The 15,162-nt window shown below is 35.0% G+C and overlaps 2 protein-coding genes across 3 annotated transcripts; both read right to left on the bottom strand.

Moving 5' to 3' along the window:
* Nucleotides 1–2: 2 nt before the first annotated feature.
* On the bottom strand, nucleotides 3–6,414 carry LOC111803499 (putative prolyl 4-hydroxylase 9). Its single transcript, XM_023687933.2, has 8 exons — nucleotides 6,280–6,414; nucleotides 6,056–6,175; nucleotides 5,664–5,821; nucleotides 4,620–4,722; nucleotides 2,306–2,401; nucleotides 1,847–1,912; nucleotides 1,616–1,735; nucleotides 3–239 (listed from the first exon to the last, which is right to left on the bottom strand). Exons 1-8 carry the CDS (start codon nucleotides 6,403–6,405, stop codon nucleotides 153–155), a joined length of 876 nt encoding a protein of 291 aa, XP_023543701.1. The 5' UTR covers nucleotides 6,406–6,414; the 3' UTR covers nucleotides 3–152.
* Nucleotides 6,415–7,055: 641 nt separating this feature from the next.
* Nucleotides 7,056–12,447, bottom strand: LOC111803498 (Chaperone DnaJ-domain superfamily protein). 2 transcript variants are annotated; one of them, XM_023687932.2, is made up of 5 exons: nucleotides 11,998–12,447; nucleotides 10,417–11,298; nucleotides 9,410–9,495; nucleotides 7,946–8,086; nucleotides 7,056–7,410 (listed from the first exon to the last, which is right to left on the bottom strand). In XM_023687932.2, exons 1-5 carry the CDS (start codon nucleotides 12,334–12,336, stop codon nucleotides 7,308–7,310), a joined length of 1,551 nt encoding a protein of 516 aa, XP_023543700.2. In that variant the 5' UTR covers nucleotides 12,337–12,447; the 3' UTR covers nucleotides 7,056–7,307. The 2 variants fall into 2 exon arrangements, with proteins under 2 accessions (XP_023543700.2, XP_023543699.2); XM_023687931.2 differs by having other exon boundaries at nucleotides 7,056–7,452; nucleotides 11,998–12,443.
* Nucleotides 12,448–15,162: the final 2,715 nt, after the last annotated feature.

Below are 15,162 nucleotides of genomic sequence, written 5' to 3'. Positions count from 1 at the left end.
CATTTTAACATTAACTCGCCTAGTATTTTATTTGGTAGGGGGAAGAGGATGGGAATCAATTTTTTTATAATGTTAAAATTCATTGTCTAATATAGAGAAAATGATAGGCTGAGATTTACGAGTTATGCATTGCCTGTGGTAAATAGTAACGCTTAATCGTCCTGTACTTGATCTCTGATCCACTTTGTAGCGACCCATTTCTGTCCTTTGACCACAGGACAGCTTCCATGGAGTGATGTCTACAAAATCATCCAATAAATAAGATTCTCAGACAAGCAGCGCTTAAGAAACGCAAAATGCTAAACAGAACAGCACACCATTTAACGTTAAACTAACCCACTAATCTTGCTGCAAAATTACATCATAATGCTTCCGAATGACAAAGAAGCAAATAACTCAAAGCACATACATAGACAGCATACAGACAATGAATTACCCACAAATATGTTTTCCAAAATAATTGCTATTACCTTATGCACATGCATGCTTTCAACTGCAGCGATATGTATGATGTAAAGATTTGAAGTAACTACCACTTCAAATATTAATTAGTCTACGGCCCCCCAACGTATTAAGGTCAGATCATCATATAGAATAAGTCCCCAACAAAATAAACGAGCATCTTATATCAACTTCCAAAACTACATTACTGGAATTGGTCAGACGAAGTTTTAGTTTTTTTCTTTTTAATAGTTTAGTTTTAGAAAATTTCCATATACTTACTCATAGTTACTTGATACAAATTCAAATATTTGTAGTTTTAATGGGGAAAGGAAATTATTGTTTTTTTTTTCCCTTAATTTCTGTATTTCCTAAACAAGATGAGTCCCGACATCTCCTGAATGTGTCACCAGAAGCAGAACCAAAACATTCAAAACATAACATGTTAAAAATAAACAAAACGCTTAAATTACATGTCTGAACAAATTAAAAATAAATTAAACTCCTAGAATACGTATCTGAAGCATGTCTATGTCCAACACCTCTACATTCGCTCATAATAAGTGTCCATGCTTCCTAACGAGCACTATCTTATAACAGCTTTGGGAAAATTTAGCATAATTCATAATCCCTGATGTTCCTTGTCTATGACAAAGCATATCTAATCGAAGTCTGAACAAATATGTCACAAATTGTAACAGCCTGAAGAAAGTGGCAAAGACTTTAGTAATCTTAAAGGAATTGATGGATCCGTGTTAGAGCATGTTAATAGGAAAGTATTAGCAGTGGCCAAATTCAAATTCCTTGATAGTTGGTTAGGAGGGAAGGTTATCAATAGAGGGAGTTGGGGAGTTTAGAGATCAGCATATTATTAGATAACTGGTCCATTGTGGAACTTGGGATAGAGATGATCCTGTCCAAAAGCTATATCAATCTGTATTCTTCATTTTATGTAATACAATTTTAAGAATGGGATCCTAACGATCATGTCAATGTCTATATGGTGAGTAGCATATGATAGGGGGTTTATCATAAATCGAGAAGCTCCATGCTCAAACAAAGCATATGCTCCCTCAGGCTGACTCGTTGTTCAACAATACACATCAATAATCCATACAGCATTCAAACTAAAATCACCATATCAAGCAACAGAGATAGGAACAGGAACACTAACCGGATCGATTGTACCATTTGGAAAAACAGAATAAAACAGAAGTCCATCACCTTGACGTGGCTTCACTTTCAAACCAGTACATTTTTGGTAATCGTATTTTCCATCCATATTCAAGCCATTCTGTCAATCAAACATAGTAAATACTCCATTTGACTCATGTTCAGAAGATAAACTGGATGTAAAACATGTCAAGAGAACAGCCGCATCGTTCATGAGGTCTTATGGTCTTACCTCAAATGGAAACATGGTTTCTCCACCTTCTTCAACATCAGTCAAGTATAACAAAAAGGAAGCCACCTGAATGTTTGGATGCTAAAATGTCAGTTAGGCAAAGTAGTGCAACATTCTATTTTATTTTCCTTTTTTCTTTTTTTCCTTTTTTTTTTAGGGAGGGAAGGGGGAGGCGGGGATCAAGATATTTGTGTAAAGGAACTCCTAGAAATGCATGAAAAAAGATTGAATCTAAAATTATATTCACTATTCAAGTAATTAAAAGATCACCAATAAAAGAGCAATTAGCAACATGAATTCTGCTGAATAAACTTTTGGCAATCACCATTAGAATTGACACAGCATTTGAGAACAATCACTTCCTGCACTAGCTCATGCTTGGAACCCTAAACGATTGTGAAAATCTGTGAATGTGTACGAGCAATGAACAAAGGAAAGGCTGATCTATCTACTTTGTACCCTTTGGCTCTTCTGTGGTCCATATTCAGAAGGATTGAACGCATCATAATGAGAATTATACTTCTGCCCAATCTCATAACGCAAGATATTAAATGCCTGAAACACAAAACCCTCAATCCATTTAAAAATATTTGCGAAACAAGAAGTTCAATACCTTTTACAGACACAACAAAACATTAAAACATACAACTCCACGCGGAAATACAACCTGTACATTAACTAAAAAATGAAGCAGTATTATAGAACAGATTTCTACAAACAATTGAAAGAAAGAAACATAGATATAAAGCTTCAGGGGCATCAAATGGATAGAACACAATGACAAATTATCAGGTTTCAGGTTACCTGTTACTATGTATCTTGGTATTTAATTAAAAAAACATGACAATTAAAAAACATGACAAGATAATGGATAGTACTGAATTATAGTTTACCATATATATCATATTTGATTTATTATTATAGGCAAATATCGGCTTACCATAGGTATCAATTGTAATTTATTTGATTATAAATAGAAAATTTTCATACCATTTAGGAGGGGTGGTTTTAGCAAATATTCTCATGGTATCAAAGTCGTCGCAACCCCGATCCTTTATTTTCAATGGCTTCTGAATCCTTTACTCATCTTCTTCTCCACCACCCCTGCTGGCTTTGACGCCGCAGGGGCAGTCTCCATGGCTGACGCAGGCAGAGCCGATTGATTACTCTTTCGGCTCCACCCTTTTGGCCTCCAAATCACCATTTGTCATACTCTGTACATACAACCTCACCTTCTCCAACATAATCGGTTTCCCTTAACCAACATAGCCTCTTTCATTTTCTTCCCAATCTTCCCTTCATCCTTCACAGAAACCCTAACCTCAGAATCCTCATCAACATTCTCATCGAAAATATATGGAATCCCGACAATCCCATTAACCTTATGCAGAGATTTACCCTTAAAATCTGAGTGCCGCATTGGCCTTTTCGCCAACCAAGTCACCACCAGCCTCCTCGCCAAAATCGGATCCTTCACCCACTGTGGCGACTTTTCCGACTTCAACATCGTCTTCGTCCCTTGCTCTGGGGGGCGTGGCAAACTTTCCGTCCATTGGAACTTCACCACTTGCTATGGCACCAGTTACTTCTCCATCGGCTTCGCCTATTGCTCCTTTGGAGTCACTAGTGCAAACTCCAGTTGCAAAATATGCTCGAGATATTCTTACTCGTGCTCATTTGCTCAATAGAAAATCAAGTCCACAAGGTGCAGACATCACTCCGTCTCCGCCCCTCTCTTCCTTTCTTCGTCTAAAATACACCTCAGAGTCTGCATTCTCAGTTTATACCCTCTTCTTCCTCTCTTGTTCCTCTCTTCTTCATAGTCACCATTGAACCCTCTCTCTCTATTCTCCTTCTTCCTCCGGGTTTCCCCCTTCTACTTTGTGGGTTAGACATATTCTTGCAGGGGCCAAGGCAGCATCGCCGCTGAGCGATGATCCCCCTGCAGTTTTCGATGGCTAAGAAATTGTTTTTCGACGTCTCATCCAAACCAGGTTGTAGACATCTTCACAAAAAGTATTTCTCGACCTCTATTTGCATTTTTTAGATCCAAGTTTCACGTTCGTTCAAATTCGACGTTCAGCTTAAGGATATTTAGTACTGAATTATAGTTTACCATATATATCATATTTGATCTTTTATTATAGGTAAATATCTTCCATTACGGCTTATCATAGGTATTTTTCCATTTATTGCTCTTTCCATTCATAACTTTTTCCATATCTTTGTAATTTATTTTATTATAAATAGAGAACTTCCACATCATTTAGGTGGAGTGGTTTTAGCAAATATTCTCAATACTAATCCACTTTTGAGATAACAAACCTTCATTCTCCAAAAGTTCAAACAAGAAACAAAAGGTTTGATAAAATTTTAATGTCAGCTTAACATAACCAGCAAAATCTGACTTAAAGGGGGCGCATAGTAGATTTACATAAATCCCATCAAAGACTGTAAAAAATCGATTGTCAAGATTCCACGTCAAGCATCAAAATTTTAAGAAGGCCAACTACTATACATAGAGATGGAAATTATAAGCAAGTTAGTAATGACATCAGAGGTAATTTCAGAGTAACTTGCTAATGGTTTCATCTTTTCCAAGGAATTGACAGAGTTCAATCTATGACATTCCCTATCAAAATTTTACATCAAATATATTTAGGATTCTATAACAACGTACTTTTGGAAGTTTAAATTCTTATGGACGATGTAGCAACAGAAAGCTGGGTGGAAATATAGACGATCAAAGTGGTAAACCTTACTATCATAATACCTCTCCATGCATCCTTGGAAGCATAGTCGCCCTTGCAATTTTTTCCTCAATGGCCCCCAGCGTCCCACTTTCATCTTCTGAAGCACTAAAGAACACTCCAGAACTGCTTGGGACAGAGAGAGAAGGAGAGAGAGAGGGAGAGGAGTCAATTTGAAAATGTAATCAAGCACCTTTACAAAATTAGACATTCCCTTCAATTCACGAAACCAAAAACCAAAATAAAGTAATAGAAATTTCCTATTTTCACCTATACCCATGGCTAACTCGGAAGTTCTGCTGGATTAAATTGCAGCGGTACCAATTACAGAATACAATAAAGAAAACACAATGGAAGGATACATATTTTTTTAGTTATGAATCAACTGCATGGATAATGTAAAATTATAAGACTGTTGGGTCCTCCTAATCCAACGCCTAGGCGTTAAAATGGAATTCCAAGACACGATAATTATGGGTGAGAGTGACCAGAGAGTCGAACAGACGAGGAAAAACCAAAAAAGAAAGTATCTATATCTATGCTGAAATCCTAAAATCTCAAAAGATATCTTCACAGACCATAACATAAATCACATATATAGACCGAAGGTTATAATTGGAGGTAGGGGAAGAAACAAATGTTGCAGTTCAAAGAATAGTGGAAGAGAAAATTAAATACAAAACCAGAATGTCGTTCCCATAGAATGCGAGTATAACACATACTAATCCCACAAATACTTTATACAAACATACATCCACATCCAAAATCCCCATAGTGCTATGTGAGAATATTTGCTAAAACCATGAAAGTTTTCTATTTATAATCAAATAAATTAATATGGAAAGAGTAATAAATGAAAGATAACTATGGTAAGCCATAATGGAAGGCAAACATCTAGATATTTGCCTATAATAAAAGATCAAATATATATGGTAAACTATAATTGAGTACTAAATATCATTAACACTATGAACTCCTTGAATCACCTGATCGGGCATATCTATAACTCATGCTAAAAAAGATAATTAATAAAGTCACAAGTGCCAATACATGCAAACAGAAGATACCTTGTTCGGATTCCTTTCGTGTTCTCTTCCGTTTCTCCCTTACGTAGAGCCAAGGAAGACGGTCTAAGCCTCGGCCTCGCCATATTGACTATGTTTCGGCATTGCTCCGCAGTTGCAAACTTCGGAAAATAGAGAGCGCGTGGTTGCCAGCTCAAAACCTACGTTGATGAAAACTTTAAATTAGACATGCAATAATTGAAACAGAAAAAAAAAATCATGAATACTGAAGGTCGAATAATCAGTTGCAAGGTTCGTTCGTTGCTTAAGTAATATTTCGCATAAATACATGACAATCCTGGCAATAACAACTCATTTTGAGTGACAATATGGTGAAACTAACGTAGCAGTGGGAAAATAAGAATTAAAGTCAAATGGAACCAAACGGAGAGCACCTGAAATGGAATCAAAGAAATGGAATCGTCGCCGTTTTCTCCCGAGGGCATCAAATCGAACTCGCTACCACCGTTGACCGATTGAAGCAACCTCGGCCTCGGCCTATCGTCATCTACATCCTGTTTGTTCGTCCGATAGCAATGAGATGGTCGGAAAATTAAAACATTAGCATTAAGGTGACGAAATCTTATGGTGATTAGAAACTTGAAGCACGCGGATCAACCTGAGAGAGAAGAGAAGAGCCGAAGAATCCGGCAAGGAAACAAAAAAGGCATAAAACGAAGATAACGGCCGGCAAACCTAGCTTCGATCTCAAGCTCGAAGAACTTTTTCCGCTCTTGGCTTTCATCTTTCTTTCCTTTGAAGGAATCACCGATCTCTTCCTTTTAACTGTTCCTACTTCCGGTTTCGGAGGCGTCTGGGTAAGTTGAACTGATTTTGTGCTTCGAAGCTCGTCAATTGGACAAAGGTTATAAACGTCTCATTTCGGTCATCGAAAGTTAGTGTGACAAGGCGGGAATTCACTTACCGCCAGTAAATGCACCTAAAGCCTTAAACCTAAAATATTTAAGAATGTTATAACCATATAGTTGTCATACTTAAATTCATTATATTTTAGTCCTGCTTCAACAAAGTAATAAGAATTCAAAATTCATCTGTTTTTAATGATAGAACTCTGTGTAACTAGTTTATATTGTATAATTTTAATTATGATTTTATTCATGCAATTTGATAACTATTTAGTTCTTCAGTTTTCGAAAACAAAAGCATATCCTCTCTATGATCTTGAATTCTTAGTTAAAAAACAAAACCAAGTTTTAAAGAATTTTTTTGGGTTTCAAAACATGGCTCAGAAGATTTTGAGAACGCTTGTAAAAAGTACATGACCAAACGACAAAAGAACGTAGCATTTGTGACATTAGTTTTTTAAAAATTAAAAACTAAATAAGGACGATATGCTATTGTCCTTCCAGAGAAGGTTTAGAATTTAGACGAGTCTTTTCCATACGGTAAAAGCTCTTTCAGATAATTTAAAGTACTTACAAAATGTCGTTCTCAACTATACTATAATGCTAATCAGGAGGAAGATTTGCTCTTACCGAGGCCTCTAGCTGTGCTTGGTATATTCGTAACAGGCCAGGTGCGAGAACTGACCTTCTCGCAGACACTTATCACGCCTAATAATTACTGTAGCATTTATCACGCCTAATAATTGAAGCATTTTCGACATCAAAAGGACCAATGTTCTCCCTAAATAAGTTTCTTGGACCAATTGAGGATCCTAAAAAGTTGGCCCTTGATCGTATCCCTGATCCTTTGTTTCCTCAGCCTTGCATCTTCGATATCAAGAGTTCTGTATGCAAGGGCAATTAGATACATTGCTGGATGAAGCCGCCTGCACAGACGGTAGATAACTTGGCTTGCAACGATATTGACAAAATATTAATTTTGAAACACAGTTTTAGGAGAAATGTGATGCAGAATTCAGAATAAACGCAAGTGATTTCAAATAAGAGATCAGAAAACACAAATCTACCATGAAACCGAACCAACCGAGACATAGACGTGCATGATTTTAGATTTTGCACGATTTTAGATTTAAAAGATGACAGCAATGATGAACATCGGAAGGCAATTGACCAAAAGGTTCATCCGGTAATCACACCAATAGCTTGAAGAGATGGAGATAATGTGCAATTAATTTTCACAGTAGGTCGAGAAATAGACGTGCCAAATATCAAATTTTTAAACCTGGCACGTTTTTTATCCTAAACAAACTCAAATGAGAAAGTAAAAACGAAAATTTCTTGATTATCCTATTAAGTCATTCTGTGTAAATAGAAGCTTTAAGATTAAAAGTTTATTCATATACTCAGGTATGAACTTACTCTTGACATTGTTCTTGAGAATCAAAACCATCCCAAAACCTTTTTGATGGGACTGTTCGGCCTTTCTTATTTTTACCAAATGTTTCGACATACCAGCCCCCTACATCATGCAGACCACACCGGGGCTCAAATAGCCAAAACCTATAAGATAGAAGAGTTTAAAAGTTAACAAGGACAGTAATCAAGAAAGAGAAATGCAAGTTTATAAGTTCATCATTTCTACTCTACCGATCTTCATGTCACATCAAGCTCAGCAATGCCATGGTGTAAGCTCTCTAGAGAGGGAGGGTCCAAATACCTCAAATTACTTGGTTTATCTTGTAGTTAAACCAAGTAATCAAGAAAGAGAAATGCAAGTTTATAAGTTCATCATTTCTACTCTACCGATCTTCATGTCACATCAAGCTCAGCAATGCCATGGTGTAAGCTCTCTAGAGAGGGAGGTTCTTTATCTTTTAAATTTCAAGATCATTATAGTGCAGTTTGTTTGCCATCATCTACATGCATAATGATTCTAACAACCTCCACTCGCAAAGCTCATGCACTTCCCTTGTACCATAAGTAAAATGGATAGTTGCTATCGCGTTCTAATCAACAATAAGTTGATTGGCCTACGAGTTGTCCTTAACATGACATGCAAATATAACACCCTAACCTCCTATTAGAAAAAATGATTATCACAAGATAGAGACATCTGCATAATTGAGGACCACCGTAGTGAAAAAGATCTGAACGATCAAAAGCACCCGCCAGCTCCTTTTCAACAAAATAGGAGGTGGGGGAGAAAGAAGATCACAAGTTACCCAAATTCTTTCTATCTACACCCATTCCATTTCATCAAAATTCCAAAAAGTAGTTAAGCTTTCAGTAACCCACCAAGAAGCTATGCTAAAAACATTGAAGTATCGAATTATGCGTCCAAATAAGAAACTATGGAAGCCATTGAGTTGAAGATGCAAATTGGTCCAACTATAGAGATCAAAGAATCCAAGGTGTGGTTCCTTGCAGTTAAACCGAGAAGGCTTCCCAAAAAATTATTTCCTCGAGTAATAATTTACAAGGGCTTCTACTGTAAATCCCGTGCATTTTGTTATTTAAGGCACCCTTACTCTTGCTCATGATAATCGACCTGTACAACTTTTTCCCCTTTACAAATTCATTTACTTTTTATTGAAAGATCACAATCCTACTTCTAATCGTGCATTTATTTTTTAGTGTTTCACTCATAATTAGCCAAGTGAGTGGCAACAAGCCCTTGATCTCCCTCCTTCCCACAAAGAGTCCTAATCTTGCATTACAGTTTGAAACTTCCAGGTAAAAGTATCAGACGACTATGATGTCAATAAAGTAAAAAGAAAGAGCTATTTTTATGAGCCAAGTGCCACTGATAGCAGGATCAATAACTAATAGCATCACTAAATATGGGGACAACAATCCATAAAATTCTGGAGACACAGAACTCACTTGCTTGGGGGTAAACGTGCTCGACTGCATCTACACTCACAGACAGAAACTTTTTCTCCTGTACTGTACCAGTGCATGTGTTTCACCTGTAAAATTAGAAATCAGTATGTAAGTATCAAAAACATAAATATACCATTTAAATACGCAGGATAATCAAGTATACATTCAGTTTCCACTGAAACAGCAATATGTTGATCGTGCAAGAGTCATGCAGCTTATACCTTTTTGTAAAATATATTTTTCCACAGCATCGTTGTGACATTACTTGTGTAAAATTAAATGGATGGCGAAAGACAAATCTCTCTTATATCTATTCTGTCTTCATTCACCATAGAAGGAATTTGCTGACTTATCTTACCATATGCACAAAAATGCATCCATACTGCAGCATTATCATATAGATGTAAACAAATGAATCCTAGCATACTACCCCAGTAGGAAATATAATGATAATGAAGTCAAACAGAAAAAAAATACTAAGCGTGCACCTGAGGAGCTTGTTTTTAATATATAATGTCAAGAATGTCATGGAGCACAAAAAATGAAAAGCAAGAATAAAATATTGTTTGTTTATTATTTTTTTTTGCATCTCTCCTGTGTATCATCTCCACACCAGAACTACTATTTCATTCTACAATACTTGTAAGTCTGAGAACTTGCCAAGTATTTAAGACCCACAGAAGTGATCCAAGGTGTTTTGAACACTTAGCCATTTGGTGAAAAACTTGGACAAGTGGACAAGTGTAAAAAAAAATAGAAAACATGAAAGACAGAAAAAATCCCAACATTAAAAATTTGTCAATATATACTAATGTCATGGCGATGCATTAGGAACTATGTAAGCACCTTGATGACTCTTGGCTTCTATAAGACACAAGATCATAAATAGCAAACAAGCAGATAAATGCATGAACTGTAGAAAAATGTAACATTTGAAGCAACAATAATTTATGATGATGAGTGTAAAGAAAATAAAAGGACGGTGGTAGCTTAAAGACTATACAGACCATTAATGTTCGATGTTTCATTATCACATGTGTTTGTGTTCCATGTTTATTGTAAACGGAGCAGGATCCTTCTTCTTCAGATGTACCTAGACCAAAAATAGAACCCAAGGGAATCCTTGCCCCGGCAGCATCCCCAGAAGAGAAATCTATAAAATATCCATCACTGGTATGCATGGGTTCATCATTGGAAGTAAGAAAAACATGTATTTGATCTTGATTGTCTTTATCCTCCATGCTCTTACCATGGAACTTTGGAGGAAGTCTAGAAGCCCTAGCAATTACTTTTCCACAAATAAGCAACTCTAAATCTTTGTATGCATCTGATTCATAAAACATTGAGGCCTGAGGAAGTTCAAATTCTTCCTCTCTTGTCAAATTCACGCAGCTGCTAACATTTTCAATGGCTTGAGTGATGTTTAGACACCTAGAAGTTGAAGAAATAGACTTTCCACTGGTGGCAGAAGCCACTTTAGCCACCTCCTCGGCAAAACTGACTATCCCAAAAAGATCGCGCCCTGAAACCAAGTGCAATATCTCGGAAGTTTCATGAGTTGACCTCTCCTCAGCTTCAAAACAATCAGGTAGAAGTTCCATAGACTCGATGGTTGGACCAAAGTAAGCAACATGCATGGCTAAGTAGAAATCCCTCTCAAGTTCATCAAAATAGTCCGTAACAACAACAGGTTTCCTTTCTGATAATATCTCATTAATAAAAGATCTATAGGACTTCAACCATTCAACAACTTCCATCTGCTTGAAAGCTGTCTGATTGGATTTATATACGTATGATATTGAGCCGTAGCTACCATTTTTTTTAACTAACTTTCTCTGAGCTACAAGAAAACTGTCGTAAAGTGCCCTCTTCTCTGAATCAGAAAGGATCTGCAATCCATCATCGATTATACTTTGATGTCAGATTACCCTGTATATCACAAAGCAAACAAAAAGACTAAATATTACTATTAACCAGTTTTTACGCTTTCTATCTGAATTGTGAAGCGTAGAAGCAGTACTACCCCTTAGAAGAGATGCAGCTATCTACAGTGACTTGCACACAAGTTATGAAAACGGAAGTACTCAAACATCACAGGGGTAACAGCAGGAAGGTCGTTGCATGTGTTAGTGAGCTAACTATGAAGCTCTATGAACAAGCCGTGTCGGTTAAAAAATGCGACAGTGAAGCTCAGTTCCCATGCGAGACTATGGATAAAAAATGTTCTTCGAAATCCAATATTTAGTCTTAAAAACATTTTTATCAAAATACCTATGAGTTAAATATCACCTTCTATTGCTAATGCCATTACGAACCTTTTCGAACTCAGATAATTTTCTATTCTAGCTTCGCCTACATCTCAGTCTTCGCGAAAAATAAAATTTAGATTCAAATCTAATACATATGGTTATAATACAAGCTACAAGTACGTTACATTCAATTAACAAATGAACCAGAGATATTGAATTGCTCGAGTTGGTTTCGCATGTTTCAAACTAAGAAATGAACTAGTATAAAATTGAGATCAGTGCAATTTATCAAGCGAGAAAAAGTTAGAACTAGAGAAGAAGAGTACTGTAGACAAGCACCTCGTACGCCGCAAGGATTTGCACAAAACGCTGGGAAGCAGCGGAATTATTTCTCGACTCAGCGAGGTCTGGATGAGTTTCCTTTGCCAATTTGCGAAAAGAAGCTTTGATTTCATCGCTGGAGCTGGTCTCTGAAACTCTCAAAATATCGTATGCGTTCTCTCCAGAAAATTCAGATTGAACTGAGCCACTGCCACAGGTAAACAGCCGAATTCCACATCTCGAATAACATAATACTGGGCGATAAGAGGCAGACTTGGCTCGAATTTGCAGAATTGAAACAAAAGAAAGTGCCCGCCGGTGGAACATTCCATTGACCGGAGTAACTTTCAGTTTCATTTTGATTCAAGAGTTGAGAGGCACAAAAAAATCAATCGCAAGCGTATCGTGAATTGTACAGGCTTGCAGTGGGTGACCCGTGCAATGGTCCGGGATCTCTACCGTGGCGCGAATCGGGGCACTCTCTTTCGGGATCGTATAAACTAGACCGACTCAAATGAACCAAACCGAACCGCATGCCACCATCTTTTATTTTCTTTTCTTGTCCTTTTTTAAAGTCTAATATAACAAGCTAGCTAAGCCCCAAATTTTCCCATTAAAAGAAAGGACTCAAATCACCTTTTATTAAATGTTGAGCTTGCTTAATGGTTTAACTGTGCTTAAATAAGTTTAATTAAACAAAGATAAATAACTTTTGATGGTCTAAAAATTCCTTAATATTACACTCATTTTGTAACAATACTAAAGACCAATGAATTATTTTTATCTTATTTTTAAAAAATGAGTAAGTGGATACAAAATAAAATACTCTTTAAAATTTTATTATAATTGCACTAAGCCATTTTATAATTTTGATTTATCATTGTAATTGATAATTTATGGCATAAATACTATAAAATATTTAAGAACAATACATATATTCCACATCTGAATTTAAAAAATGGAAATATATGAATTCAATAGAGAAATATTATGGTTTAAAAAAATGGCCAAACACATGATTTCAATAAATATATGTATAGCTTTTTATTATTATTATTATTTGTTTTTTTTTCTGCTGCTACATCAGTATAAAAATACGCAAATACTTTATATTTTGCCTAAAAATATATATTCAACTTTAATTTGGGAGGAAAATCTTTAGTAATTTTAAAAAATACCCTTAATTTTAATAGTGTTTAAAAAAAACTTTAAATTTTAAAAAAGTTTCATTAATACTCTTCAACTTTTTAAAAAAGTTAAAAAATATTCTTATAATTAATATTATGTTTAAAAAATACCTATAGATTCTAAAACTAGAATTAACACTCTTCCTCTTTATTAAAAAAAATAAAAATAAAAAGATATTATTAATTTTTTTTTAATTTTAAGAATATTTTTAAGATTATCAATTTTAAGAGTAATATTAATTTAGTTATCTTCGCGGCTTGTGGTAACGTCAAAACTTCAATATACATTTCCCATTATTTCTTATTTTTTGCATTATCATATTCAAAGATAAAAGTACAAACAATAAATGTTATTTATTGCAACGCTGTTTTAATAGAAGAAAGATGTATCTTTTCCCATTTAAGAACTTCACAAAAAATGCAATACCACCATATTTAATATAAGGTAACAAACAACTACCCCAAATTAATTTTAAGCAATAAATCCACAAATTTTCTGTTATGGGTAAATTCATTTTAGTTCCCCTATGGATTTTTTGGTCTAAACTGTTGGTGGTTTTTTTTTTTAAATGTAACATAAAATTAAAAATTCTACTGAAATAAAAAAAAAAAAAAAAAAAACTCTAAATTTAAATATGCTACAAAGAAGTATAAAAAGAGACAAATTTTAGTAAATGTTGTTCATTTTCTACCAATACATACGGCGTAAATCAATGAATACCTTGTGTTTTGTTTTCACTATTTACCTGTCAAACTCATCATAATATATCGTGGATAAATTTAATGGTTGCATTTTCTAATAAAAAAAGATATTAAAAATTTCATTTAAAAATAAATAATAACGCGTACGGTAAAATTAAAATGTCAAACTTATCATATAACACATATATCTTGGATAAGCCTAATAATTGCGTTTTATAATAAAAAATATTAAAATTATCTCTTTAAAAACAAATAAATAAAATATACATCTGAGCGCGGTACCTGCAAAATTATATTCGGCGATATTATTTAAGACTGGAAATTATAAAAATCTATATTTTTCACTTTTATTTAATACAACATTAGTAATTATGGATGGGCCGAAAGATATGGTTGGTGGTAGTCCAAGGGCAGGTGGGACTTTCCAACCCGACAGGCGACGAATTGAACCCTGTTAATTAATTATATTTTTCTCGAGTCGTAAAATTGGAATATTATACCTATTACAAAGCTAGGCACTACAGCTGAATCCCAATTTATTCGAAAATTGCCATTTACATCCCCGGGAACAAGATAGGTTTTCAAGTTACTCCATGATTGTTTTAAATATTTTGAAAGTAACTCTAAAGGGTAAATAAGACATTGTAGCACCATTTACAAGTTCGACGTTGATGGAGACCTCTCGATATTCCTAACCAAAATATCCTTTATCTTGATTACATCATCATACGTTCACAGAGCTCGATCAAAGTAGTTTTAAATAATTACAAAATTATTGTAAGATAAGTAAATAATACGAGATAAAATAGAAAAAAGATAGGTAGGAATGAAAATGAAAGTAGCTGGAGATTGTCGATGTGGTTATGACAACCATAGAAATTAGAAGAAAAGTGCCAAAAAAGAGGTCCCCTAACGCAACTCTTCCAGTTCGTCTAAACGACGTGTGGATATCAAAATCTTCGTTCCACCGCAGACCAAAACTACCTATCTCCTCCGGTGGTCGTGCCTAAGTTGGAAAATTTTCTTATACCATCACATACTGCCTCTGATTCTCATGTTACCATAATTTAAGAAATTATGGATTATTACGTAAAATCCAATAATATTTTTATTATTATTATTTTGTTTATATATAAAACAAACAATGGACATCTCGCCCTTCAAAGGAAACCACGTGATCCCGGCCCCACCGTTTATTATTTTCCACAAATTGGAGCATTTACATTTTCTAGGGATTCTTCTATCCCTTTGTTTTTCATGAACTTATAAAAAAAAGTGATGTAAAATCGATATT

The sequence above is a fragment of the Cucurbita pepo genome, chromosome 10 (assembly GCF_057944985.1).
Source record: "Cucurbita pepo subsp. pepo isolate OVF chromosome 10, ASM5794498v1, whole genome shotgun sequence".
Taxonomy (NCBI): Eukaryota; Viridiplantae; Streptophyta; class Magnoliopsida; order Cucurbitales; family Cucurbitaceae; genus Cucurbita; species Cucurbita pepo.
This window is presented reverse-complemented; position numbering and strand designations above follow the sequence as displayed.

Coding starts and splice junctions, on each gene's coding strand:
- LOC111803499 (XM_023687933.2), bottom strand. CDS start 6,405: ATGAAAGCCAAGAGCGGAAAAAGTTCTTCGAGCTTGAGATCGAAGCTA. Junction 6,176..6,279: donor GCTCTTCTCTTCTCTCTCAG/GTTGATCCGCGT, acceptor ACGAACAAACAG/GATGTAGATGACGATAGGCC. Junction 2,402..4,619: donor TTCCAAGGATGCATGGAGAG/GTATTATGATAG, acceptor TTTGTGTTTCAG/GCATTTAATATCTTGCGTTA.
- LOC111803498 (XM_023687931.2), bottom strand. CDS start 12,336: ATGAAACTGAAAGTTACTCCGGTCAATGGAATGTTCCACCGGCGGGCA. Junction 9,496..10,416: donor TGAAACATCGAACATTAATG/GTCTGTATAGTC, acceptor CTAATTTTACAG/GTGAAACACATGCACTGGTA. Junction 7,453..7,945: donor TCTCAAGAACAATGTCAAGA/GTAAGTTCATAC, acceptor CCGTCTGTGCAG/GCGGCTTCATCCAGCAATGT.